Consider the following 12541-nt stretch of genomic DNA (forward strand, 5'->3'; position numbering starts at 1 on the left):
TCACCAACATTTGTTATCTGTTGTCTTTCTGTCTATAGCCATCCTTAAGGGTGTGACGGGGGTATCTCATAGTGGTTTTAATTTGCAGTTTTCCTATGGTTACTGATTCAAGCACCTTTTCATATACCCGTTGACCTTTTTTTTTTTGAGACGGAGTTTTGCTCTTGTTACCCAGGCTGGAGTGCAATGGCGCGATCTTGGCTCACCGCAACCTCCGCCTCCTGGGTTCAGGCATTTCTGCCTCAGCCTCCTGAGTAGCTGGAATTACAGGCACGTGCCACCATGCCCAGCTGATTTTTTGTATTTTTAGTCGAGACGGGGTTTCACCATGTTGACCAGGATGGTCTTGATCTCTTGGCCTCTTGATCCACCTGCCTCGGCCTCCCAAATTGCTGGGATTACCGCTGTGAGCCACCGCTCCCGGCGCCCTTTTTTTTTTTTTTTTTTTTTTTTTAAATATTATTACCTGGAGATGGGGGTCTCACTCTGTTTTCCTAGGCTGGATTGCAGTTGCCAGTCACAGCTCACTACAACCTTGAACTTAGGCTCAAGGGATCCTCCCACCTTAGCCTCCCAAGTAGCTGGAACTACAGGTGTGAGCAGCTGTGCCCAGCTGGCCATTTTTATTTTCTTTTCAACTATGCTAGCATCCTGGTGTAGTCAACAGAGTTGGGATGAACCAGGGCCAGAATACCAATCAGCTATTGGCTACTGTTCTCCCAGCAGTATAATACTTGCCTAGGTACAAGGTAACCTAGGCAGCTGCCTACAACTGGGGAGCTGGCCGTTTTTATGTCTTCTTTGGAGAAATGCCTGTTCATGGTGGTTGTCCATTCTTAAATTACTTTTGCCAATATCTTTCCAAAATGGAGGTTCCAAACATCGGTAGTACTTTAAGCCTGTGTACCTGTGTTAGCATATAAAAAGGAAAATTGCGTGTTTACGGCTTAACGTAAGATTTGCATAAGAATTCCAAACAGTATTATTATTTCTATTCATGTTTGGCAATGCAGGTAATAAAAATACTGTTTGAGCTTCCACAATGTAATCTTTCTGAAAAGGCTGGGCTGTGGTGGCTCACGCCTGTAATCCCAGCACTTTGGGAGGCCTAGGTGGGTGGATCACTTGAGGTCAGGAGTTCGAGATGACCCTGACCAATATGATGAAACCCTGTCTCTACTAAAAATACAGAAACTAGCCATGTGTGGTGGCATGCACCTGTAATCCCAGCTACTCCAGAGGCTGAGGCAGGAGAATCACTTGAATCTAGGAGCTGTAGGTTGCCGTAAGCCAGGATTGCACCACTGCACTCCTGCCTGGGCTACAGAGTGAGACTCTGTCTCAAAAAAAAAAAAAGAAAAAGTCTTTTTGAAAGGAAAATTTTGAATTCTTTGCCACTCATCATGGATTTTATTAGGAACAAAAATCCTTGAATGGTATACCTGGATAAGACATGAAGTCTTTAAAAATACAGCCCTGCTTTGTTACAGGCTCTGGCAGTCATCTTTGTTTCTTTAGATCTTTTCATACAGCTAGGGAGTTTTCTTTAAGATTAGGTGTCTACGTAGCAGAGATAGTATAATGTACATATATTTGAACACTTTTTCAAAATAGCAGTTTGGTCCTTATAGCCAGGTATAAGAGCTGTCATGGGATTTTTTTTCTTTTGCTCATTAGACAACTTTTATATATTTTTTTAGTTTTTTGAGATGGAGTCTCACTCTGCCACCCCAGCTAGAATGCAGTGACTTGATCTCAACTCACTGCAACCTCTGCTTCTAGGTTCAAGCAATTCTCCTGCCTCAGCCTCCTGAGTAGCTGGGACTACAGGCTATAGGCATGTGCCACCACACTCAGCATTTTTTTTTTTTTTTTTAAGGTAGAAATAGGGTTTCACTGTGTTGGCCTCCTGACCTCAAGTGATCCATCCGCCTTGGCCTCCCAAAGTGTTAGGATTACTGGCCTGAACTTAAACAACTTTTAGAATAATTGTTTTCATTTACTTCAGCTGGTAAAGCAATTTTTAAAATAAGTAACTAAATCTGATTTGATAAGTCTCCCAAAGTTTTAACAAATACATTTTATAATCCCCAAATAACTTTCTAATAACTGGGGCAGTTGAACAAAGGAACAAAATGTTTTATAATAAACTATATTCACAGAAGTGTTTACCCCACCATCCCTCCAAGTAAACATATAGAAACAAGAAGGATATCGTGTAATGGATTTTATTTTATTTTTTCAAACAGAAGTTTCGCTCTTGTTGCTTAGGCTGGAGTACAATAGCATGGTCTTGGCTCACTGAAACCTCTGCCTCCCAGGTTCAAGTGATTCTCCTGCTTCAGCCTCTGGCATAGCTGGGATTACAGGCATGCACCACCATGCCCGGCTACTTTTGTATTTTTAGTAGAGACGGAGTTTCTCCATGTTTGTCAGGCTAGTCTCAAAGTGCTGGGATTACAGGTGTGAGCCACCAAGCCCTGCCTGTGTAATGGATTTTTATGGTTTTTTGGAATTTGGAGATGTCTGTTATTCTGATTCTGTGAGTGACAAATTTTGAATTAGAAATGCTGTAAATTGTAATTTTACTAATTTTGGTTTAATGCCAGGTTTTTTTTTTTTTTTCTTTTTAGCAGCTCAGTATTAAATTTAATTGAAATCTCTGTGAAAGGTAGTGTGTAGAAGAATGAGTCAGTATATTCACTTGTGTATTATATTTTCTGTAAAGGTAGAATATATCTTATAATTAATATCTAACATACTAAAGTAAGAAACCACCTTAGATCTCCATGGGAAGAATTAGTTAGATCTTTTAATCTCTCAAATAAATATAAACCACTGATTTTACTTTTTTCCTGACCCACTGACAAATTTCCTGCCTATTGAGAGATTTGAAGAGTATATAGTCATTTAATAACAATTGAATAGTTATAGTCATTACGGCTAAGAAGTAATTTAAGGAAACAGTTTGAGGTACATATTTTTTTCATAGACTTGCACAGTAGTAATCAATATAGCAAACATTTTTTGAGTGCTTAGTGTATGCCTGAACACGGTACTAAACACTTTGCATTGCATTTCTCATTTAGTCCTCATAATGCCATGAGGTAGGTGTTAGAATTAATTTCATTTTACAGGCTTGGGTTGATAGATAAACAGCTCCGAATGTTGAACTTTATATTTTGTAAGTCTTGGTTTTTTTCCAGATTAGTTAACTCATATTGATCTTGTGTTAAATCAGGCTTTACAGTTTTTTTTTTTTTTTTTAAAGCATGTATCTCATTTGATATGTACCAAGAATGCCCAAGACCAGATTTTTTTTTTTTTTTTTTTTTTTTCCCCCTTTCTGAGACGGAGTTTTGCTCTTGTTACCCAGGCTGGAGTGCAATGGCGCGATCTGGGCTCACCGCAACCTCTGCCTCCTGGGTTCAGGCAATTCTCCTGCCTCAGCCTCCTGAGTAGCTGGGATTACAGGCACGCACCACCATGCCCAGCTAATTTTTTTTATTTTTAGTAGAGACGGGGTTTCACCATGTTGACCAGGTTGGTCTCGATCTCTCGACCTCGTGATCCACCCGCCTCGGCCTCCCAAAGTGCTGGGATTACAGGCTTGAGCCACCGCGCCCGGCCCCAAGACCAGATTTACAGATATATGGTCTGTAGCTGTCTTCTACTTTCTATTGTTATTTCATAGCAGCTACTAACCTAAGACGTGTTCTCTGTGTCCAATTCCCCAAGTCTCACAAAAAAACCTACTCATTTCTTAAAACATCAACAGCGTATTGCAGTATGTTGAAAATCAGTTCAAATTTTATGTCAGCTTTTATTTTACTTCTAGATCTGTAAAGTCAAAGGCTCTCCTCTCTCCATTACTGCTGGAAAAATAGCAAAATGTTTCCTTTTGATCATTCTGCCTGAGTGTCATCTCCCTGTTAGCTGTTGCTTGTGTGTAAATAGCTTATATTTTTTCTCAATAGCATAGTTCAAACACAGTAGACCAAAAATGTATGCTATCTTACATGATTTTATTTCCAAAACTCTTAGGCAATTAGGGATAGAGCTACTGTAACATTCTAACTGTCTTAAGTTTATTTTTTATTAAAATGATAATATTGTATTTTTTCTTTTACTTATGATTGGTTTTCGCATTGCTGCATGTTATTTTGAACACCTGGCTTTCTTCATTGAACAGCTTGATTTCCTTTAATCCACGTGAAGACCTTAGTATTAGTTATGTTTATGTTATTTCATTAATGCTTTTGTTTCTGCATTTAGCTTATTTAAGGATAAGAACTCCTGTGCTTTTTTATAACCTTTCCAAAGCCAAATAGAGAAATTAGTGATTTTTATATATTTCTTTTTGTCTGTTTTAGGATGGCTACAATAGACTAGTTAATATTGTGCCAAAGAAACCACCACTGCTAGACAGACCTGGTGAAGGAAGCTACAATAGATATTACAGTCATGTTGATTACCGAGACTATGACGAGGGCCGCAGTTTTTCTCATGATCGAAGAAGTGGTCCACCTCACAGAGGAGTATGTAAATTTCCCCCATGTACTAATTGTTATTTCTTATAAGTATAAAATAAATGTAATTTAAAAAATTTATGTGACGGCCATGAAAGCAGTTGAATAAACACTTTCTGCTTGGTGCTCTCATGTGAATTGCCAGCTGGAGCTGTCAGATGGCAACTAGTAGTCAAGAATCTTGGGGTGCTGGACAAAGTAGGTAAGCACTCTGGGTGGCACTATCTAAATGAAATTAATTCCAACCAGCCTGCTTTTCTTTAATCCCCTAAATTGGCAGGGATTTGTAGAACCATGTGAAGGTAGTCTGTTGTCTTGGTACTTACTAAGTGATGAGCAGGTGGTTACCATTTCTTACTAGATGACCCACTTTTTTTTTTTTCCTTTGAGATGGAGTCTTGCTCTGTCACCCAGGCTGGAGTACAGTGGTGCAGTCTCGGCTTACTGCAAACTCCGCCTCTCAGGTTCAAGCGATTCTCCTGCCTCACCCTCCCAAGTGTCTGGGATTACAAGTGCAAGTGCATGCCACCATGCCTGGCTAATTTTTGTATTTTCAGTAGAGATTGGGTTTCACCATGTTGACCAGACTGGTCTCAAACTCCTGACCTCAAGTGATCTGCCCGCCTCAGCCTCCCAAAGTGCTGGGATACAGGCATGAGCCACGACTCCCAGCCTAAAGTCTGTTTATTAACTAAAATTAGAAAACCCTCAAAACTTTGCCATTGGAAGCAATTTAAAAATATTAGCTGGCTGGGCACAGTGGCTCATGCCTATAATCCCAGCACTTTGGGAGGCCGAGGTAGGTGGATCACCTGAAGTCAGGAGTTTGAGACCAGCCTGGCCAACATAGTAAAACCCTGTCTCTACTAAAAATATAAAAATCAGCCAGGTGTGGTGGTGGGTGCCTGTAATCCCAGCTACTTGGGAGGCTTAGGCAGGAGAATTGCTTCAACCCGGGAGATGGAGGTTGTAGTGAGCTGGTATCTCGCCACTGCACTCCAGCCTGGGTGACAGAGCGAGACTCCGTCTCAAAAAAAAAAAAAAAAAAAAAGTTAGCTGCTATTATTACTATTACAACTTGTTTCTCTTCAGCATTCTTAATAGTCTAGAAGTATGTATTTAATGTTGCAGTGGTTTGTAATTGAACTTAATACTGTACTTTGATGGATTTCTCTGTCCTACCTTGCATGTTTTCAACTTTCATCAGCTAGGTGGTTTTCCTACCTTTTCTCTTTTTCCACCTTTTCTACTGTATAACATGGCAATTAACAGTACGTATTCAAACCCTGTGTATAAAAAAAATTTGACCTCATATTGGCTATTGGAATTAGTTTCCATACTTTATGCTTGAAGAAATGGAGTTAAGGTGATTTATTCAGGATAGGTATGTATGGGAGTTTGGTTTCTTTTACTACTGCATTGTAGTGACCCCTAAGAATTCCAAAGTGGTAATGAGACAGATGTTTTCTCGTGTTCGTTCCTAAAGTTTGGGGTTTTATAGCTTTTTTTACTCTTTACAGCATTGATTTTTACTTTATTCAGTTTTTAAATGTCATGCTGCTTTTTTGTTGTCCTCACATTTATTATTAAAATTTTTGTTTATTTCAGTAGCTTTTGGGGTTCAAGTAGCTTTTGGTTACATGGATGAGTTGTATAGCAGTGAGGTTCGAGATTATAGTGTCCCTTTTCCTCATTTGTTACCATTTTTGTGAAAACCGTAGTTTGTGTTTGAAACCTCATGAACATGAATTTTTTTCCTAAGAACTTGTAGCATTGTAGAACTTCAGTGACAGGTTTTTTTCTAATATTGTTACCAATTGTGTCTGTCTTTATATTTTTGTGTATATAACATTTTTTCTTTAAATTCCCTTCAAACAACAAGCATGCTTGTGATCCTTAAGACTCTTATGATACTAATTCTTATCTAGAGTTCATTTATGTAATGCAAACAGATTACTTGATTTAATATTTATTATTGCTAAATTTTTAATTTTGTTTATATTTAATGTTAAGACAGAAAATGATTATATTTTATTTATATAAGAATAGGGTATGTGATGCTAAAGAGGAGGAAGAGGATACTTATTTTAATCAGTTTTCCTGATACATAATTTGCATATCATATTTTTCTATATATAATTTTTTTTTTTTTTTTTTTTTTTGAGATGGAGTTTCGCTCTTGTTACCCAGGCTGGAGTGCAATGGCGCGATCTCGGCTCACCACAACCTCCGCCTCCTGGGTTCAGGCAATTCTCCTGCCTCAGCCTCCTAAGTAGCTGGGATTACAGGCACGCACCACCATGCCCAGCTATTTTTTTTGTATTTTTAGTAGAGACGGGGTTTCACCATGTTGACCAAGATGGTCTCGATCTCTTGACCTTGTGATCCACCCGCCTCAGCCTCCCAAAGTTCTGGGATTACAGGCTTGAGCCACCGCGCCCGGCCTCTATATATAATTTTATTCATTTTTTGAGACAGAGTCTCATTCTGTTGCCCATGCTGGAGTGCAGTGGCATGATCTTGCCTGGGTAACCTCTGCCTCTTGGGTTGAAGAAATTTTCCTGCCTCAGCCTCCTGAGTAGCTGGGACTATAGGTGCACATCACTGTGCCCAGCTAATTTTTGTATTTTTGTAGAGACGAGGGTTTTTAACCATGTTGGCCAGGCTGGTCTCGAACTCCTGACCACAGGTGATACACCTGCCTCAGCATCCCAAAGCACTGGGATTACAGGTATGTGGCACTGCGCCCAGCCGATTCTATGTATAATTTTTAAGTAATTGGGTGTGGATTGCTACATGGTTCTTTCTCATGCACCTTCGCAAATATGTCTTGTCTTGGAGAACAAAATGTGCTTTATTTGATTAATTTTAAATTTAAGTTTAAATAAATTTAAATCTTATTCTAATATAGATTATCTGTACATGAGAGTTTCTTATATTGTTTCCAGTTTGGTTTTTAATTGGAGATAAGGTGAGAAAATAAAACTTGAACAGGAAAAATGGGAAAGTAGCAAGCTTTTCATTGGGCTTTCATCTGAAAATTGGTAAGGGAACTAGACAGAAGGGAAAACATGAGGTTGAGAAACGTGTGCTTTATGAAATTTTTGGACTTTGTCCTCAAATAGCCCTTAGCTGTTGTGATATTGATATATGTATCTTTGGCAATTAGGTTGTTTGAGTACCAAAGAAATAATTTAAGCCTTTTAATAGTGATAGATGGTGCCACAGGCTCTCAATCAGTCCACTGTTTTAGTTGTTGAAATAGATGACTTGCTGAATCTTTTTTTCCTTTTTATGGCGTTGAAGTTTAGGGAAACTTAGAGTAGTTTTTGGTAATATTGTAAGATATATCCCACTTGTCCGAAATAATGTAAACAAATAGCTAAGTAACTTTTTTATGTTTCAGGATGAATCTGGTTATAGATGGACAAGAGATGATCATTCTGCAAGCAGGCAACCTGAATACAGGTAAAAGGATAAAAATAATAGTACAAGTACTTTGATATTCGACTCACCATTATATCTGCCTTTGAAATCTAGACTCAAACATGGATGAAATTTTACTGGGATTTCAAATTTTGAAAGCAACAAGCATTATGTTCTTTTTGTGACTATGCAGTATAATAGCACTGATAACTGGTGTTCCATAGCTCTTGGCATTTTGTAACTCATAAAAAATATATTTAAAATATTTGGGCTGGGTGTGGTGGCTCACGCCTGTAATCTCCTCACTTTGGGAGGCCGAGATGGGCAAGTCATTTGAGGTCAGGAGTTTTGAGACAAGCCTGGTCAACACTGTGAAACCATGCCTCTACTAAAAATACAAAAAACTCAGCTGGCGAACACCTTTAATCCCAGCTACTCGGGAGGCTGAGGCAAGAGAACTGCTTGAACCCAGGAGTTGGAGGTTGCATTGAGCCAAGATAGCACAAGTATACTCCAGCCTGGGCAATAGAGTGAGACTCTGTCTCAAACCAAACCAAACCAAACCAAAAAAAAAAAAACCCTATTGATAAAGTCTTGCAAGTTAATTATTAAATTATTAATGTATGATATGGATTTTGAGATTTGCTTAATTAGAATTTCATTTGATAGGTTTGCTTAATTAGAAGTAAGGCATTTTTTCAGAAGTATTCTGGAAATATTTGGGTTCTTACAAAGTCTCCTATTATAAGGCATTCTCTCAGTTTCTTTAATAATATTCTTTTAGGAAACACAGTTTGCAAGGGGTCAATCATTGTTGGCTTTGATTACTTATAAAGGGCATCTAATTGAGTAGTCGTGGAGGGGAAACGATTGACACATTTAAATCTATTGATTTTTTGTTCTTTTTTTTTTTTTTTTTTTTTTGGTGGAGTTTTGCTTTTGTTACCCGAGCTGGAGTGCAATGGCGCTATCTCGGCTCACAGTGCACTATCTCGGCACTATCACTGCTGTAGTAGTCACATTGTGGTCCCCTTAACCTATTTAATCGTCTTTGTAACCAGCTACAGAAACTGTTCACCGCCAGTGGATGGTTAGGTCTTAGAATTTGGCATATATAGCTGTTATATGCAGGGACATTCAGAACCCATGGCAGACTGTTTCTCCCAAAAGAAGCAATGAATAGATGCCAAAGAAAATGCTTTGATAAAATTCATCACTAAGTAGTTATTAAAATAGCAGGGAATGGAAAGACAGTTTCCTTGCCCAGATATTTGGGCATTTGCTGTACTGAATGGTGAAGTTAAAAACATTTGCTTTAAAATCAGAACAAAACAATGACACCTAATCACTGCTTCCACTCAACATGTTAACAGCTTCTCCAGTAAAGTGAAAAATAAGTAAGTTGTAAGAATTAGAATGAAAAACACAGCTATTTAAAGATGATGTAATTATGCAGAAAATCTAGGAAAGTTTATAGACTGTAAGAACTATTAGGAAATTTGCAAGGTTCAGTGTAATAAAATCAACTATCAGCATAAATGAGAAAATTTGTTTTTAAAATACTATAGCATAAAAACTGTACTGAGTAATAGAAATAAACCCACCAAAAGTGTATGAGGACTATACAAGGAAATTACAAGTCATTTCTAAAGGAAATAAAAGTAAATCAGAGTAAAAGGAGAAACACTACATCCTTAGCTAGGAAGACTCACTATCATATAAATGTTAGTTCTCAAATTAAGGTGAGAACTCAGTATGGTTCCAGTCAAAAATCTGAGTTGTTCATTTTTAAAATTTTTATTTTTATTTTTTTAGAGGCATGGTTTTACCATGTTGGCCAAGATGGTCTCAATCTCTTGACCTTTTAATCTGCCTGCCTCGGCCTCCCAAAGTGTTGGGATTATAGGTGGGAGCCACTGCACCTGGCCAAGATGTTTATTTTTTTATTTTGCATGGATGTTGACAAGTTGATTTTGAAATTAAAATGAAAGAGTAATGGACTAAATGGCAAAAATGCCTTGAAAAAGATGTGAAGACTCAAGATACAGTATATGCATAATTATAAAGCTGTAGTGATGTAAACAGTGTTATACTGTTGATAATAAATAGACCAGTGAAACAGAATCTTCAGGTGAACCTAGATATATCTGGAGTTGGTATAGTAACAGTGATATTACAGATCCAGTGGAGAAATAATGAACTTTTCAATAAATAGTGTGCTGGGACAAACATTTCAAAAACATGACATTGGAGCCTAATATAGTCAAATAGTATCTGATGTAATTAAGACCTGTGTGAAAAGCAGAATTGTAAAAGACTTTTAAAAATTAGATCAGCTAGGCTTATCCTTCTCCTCCAAAGAAATATCTCTAAAGAAATTTATTTTAGCTTAATTTTAAAATTATTTTTATTAGTATAAATTTAATGGATACAAGTATAGTTTCGTTACATGGATATATTATGTAAAGTCTGGGTTATTAGTGTATCCACCACTTGGATAATGTATATTGTACCCATTAAGTAATTCTTATCCCTCACTGGCCTCCTGCCCTTCCAAGTCTCCACTGTTTCTCATTCCACTGTCTATGTCCATATGTACACATTATTTAGCTCCCACTTATTACTGGGAAGTGAGTACATTCAATCTTTGACTTTCTGTTTCTGAGTTGTTTTAGTTAAGATAATGGCCTACAGTTCCATCTACGTTGCTGCAGAAGACATGATTTAATTATTTTCTATGGCTGAGTAGTATGCCATTGTGTGTATGTACTACATTTTCTCTCTTTTTTTTTGAGACGGAGTTTCGCCCTTGTTACCCAGGCTGGAGTGCAATGGCACGATCTCAGCTCACCACAACCTCTGCCTCCTGGGTTCAAGCAATTCTCCTGCCTCAGCGTCCCGAGTAGCTGGGACTACAGGCGTGCACCGCCACGCCCGGCTAATTTTTGTATTTTTAGTAGAGACGGGGTTTCACCTTGTTGACCAAGATGGTCTCGATCTCTTAACCTCGTGATCTACCCGCATCGGCCTCCCAAAGTGCTGGGGTTATAGGCGTGAGCCACCGCACTACATTTTCTTTATCCAGTCATCCATTGATGGACATTTGGGTTGATTGTATCTTTGCTATTGTGGGTTTTCAGTTTGTAAAATAACAGTTTTTATGTTAATTTTAATTTACTCTTCCTGTCTTTTTTTTTTTTTTGGGAGTCGGCGTTTTGCCGTGTCTCCAGGCTGGAGTATAGTGGCACGATCTCAGCTCACTGCAGCCTGTGCTTCCCGGGTTCAGTTTTCCTGCCTCAGCCTTCTGAGTATCTAGGACTACAGGCGAATGCCACCATGCCCAGCTAATTTTTGTATTTTTAGTAGAGATGGGGTTTCACCGTGTTGGCCAGGATGGTCTTGATCTCTTGACGTCATGATCTGTCTGCCTTGGCCTCCTAAAGTTCTGGGATTACAGGCGTGAGCCACCGTGTCTGACCTCTCTTCCTGCCTTTTTTTTTTTTAAGCATTTTGTATATGTATGTAAAATTTTTTGTAAATGAAGTAAAAACATATATGAATTTCTCATCCCCACAGCCATGTTAACGTCTTGGTGTAAGTTTTCTATTTTTCTCTATATTCATAAATATTTAGGGCTTTTGATTGTTTTAGTCTTTTTGCTTGTTTGTTTTGAGACAAAGGTCCGCCCAGGCTTGAGTGCACTGGTGTGATTACGGCTCACTGTAGCCTCGATTTGCCAGTTGTAAGCATTCCTCCTACCCACCCATCTAATTTTTTTATTTTTAATTTTTTGTGGAGACGAGGTCTTACTTTATAGCCCAGGATGGTCTTAAACTCCTGGACTCAAGCAATCCTTCCTACTTTGGTCTCCCAAAGTGCTGGGATTATAGGAGTGAGTCATTGTTCCCGGCCAAATTGAGTCTTTTTAATGGTCAAGTATAGTCCATGGTGAGATACGCAAGTAATTTAGCTCATCACTGTTTACAGTATAAAACAGTGCTGCAGTAAATTCAGGTACATAATATTTTTGTAAAACAGTACATTAGTTTTTATGGGATAAGTTGCTGGAAGCAGAATTTCTGGGTCAGAGGGTATATATACGTGTTTTAAATTTTAATAGATATTTTAAATTTAATATATGTGTATTTTTTGCCTGCTAAAAATGCTGTGACACTTTTTTTTAAATTAAAAATCTTAGCGTTTCAATTTTTCTTTCTTATTTACTAGTGTAAGTAGTTTGAAGTCCTTTAAATAGTACCATAACTGTATCCCATGATTCTGATACATAGTAATTTACACAGATTCTGACATATTGTATTCTAATTATTCCGTGATCACAATATTGCCTGTACTGTAATTCCACTTTTAAAATTCATTGATTATTAATGGTTAATTAGTTGATCAGCTTCCGTAACTATACCGTGGGCATAAAACAAGGTATATTTTCAGGGTATGGAGTTCTTCTGTATGATATATTCATTCGTTTATTAAATATTTCTTGTGTGTCTGGTAGGTCAGATTGTCTTCTAGTCTCTGGGAATATAAAGCCTCTTGTCTTCATGTAGCCTGCATTTTAATATGAATTA

General features: G+C 37.9%; 1 protein-coding gene across 11 annotated transcripts in view; it reads left to right on the top strand.

The window, feature by feature from the left end:
• The window catches only part of PPHLN1 (periphilin 1), a 146253-nt gene that overhangs the window by 25803 nt on the left and 107909 nt on the right, over positions 1-12541 (top strand). For 7 of the 11 annotated variants that reach the window (XM_003926661.4, XM_003926664.4, XM_074403094.1 and 4 more), the window contains 2 exons: positions 4374-4538; positions 7936-7997. In XM_003926661.4, the coding sequence (XP_003926710.1) occupies positions 4374-4538; positions 7936-7997 (227 nt within the window). The remainder of the gene's footprint in view (positions 1-4373; positions 4539-7935; positions 7998-12541) is intronic. The other 4 variants (XM_010337388.3, XM_010337390.3, XM_074403098.1 and 1 more) reach the window with 1 other exon arrangement.

The sequence above is a fragment of the Saimiri boliviensis genome, chromosome 7 (assembly GCF_048565385.1).
Source record: "Saimiri boliviensis isolate mSaiBol1 chromosome 7, mSaiBol1.pri, whole genome shotgun sequence".
In the NCBI taxonomy this organism is placed as follows: domain Eukaryota; kingdom Metazoa; phylum Chordata; class Mammalia; order Primates; family Cebidae; genus Saimiri; species Saimiri boliviensis.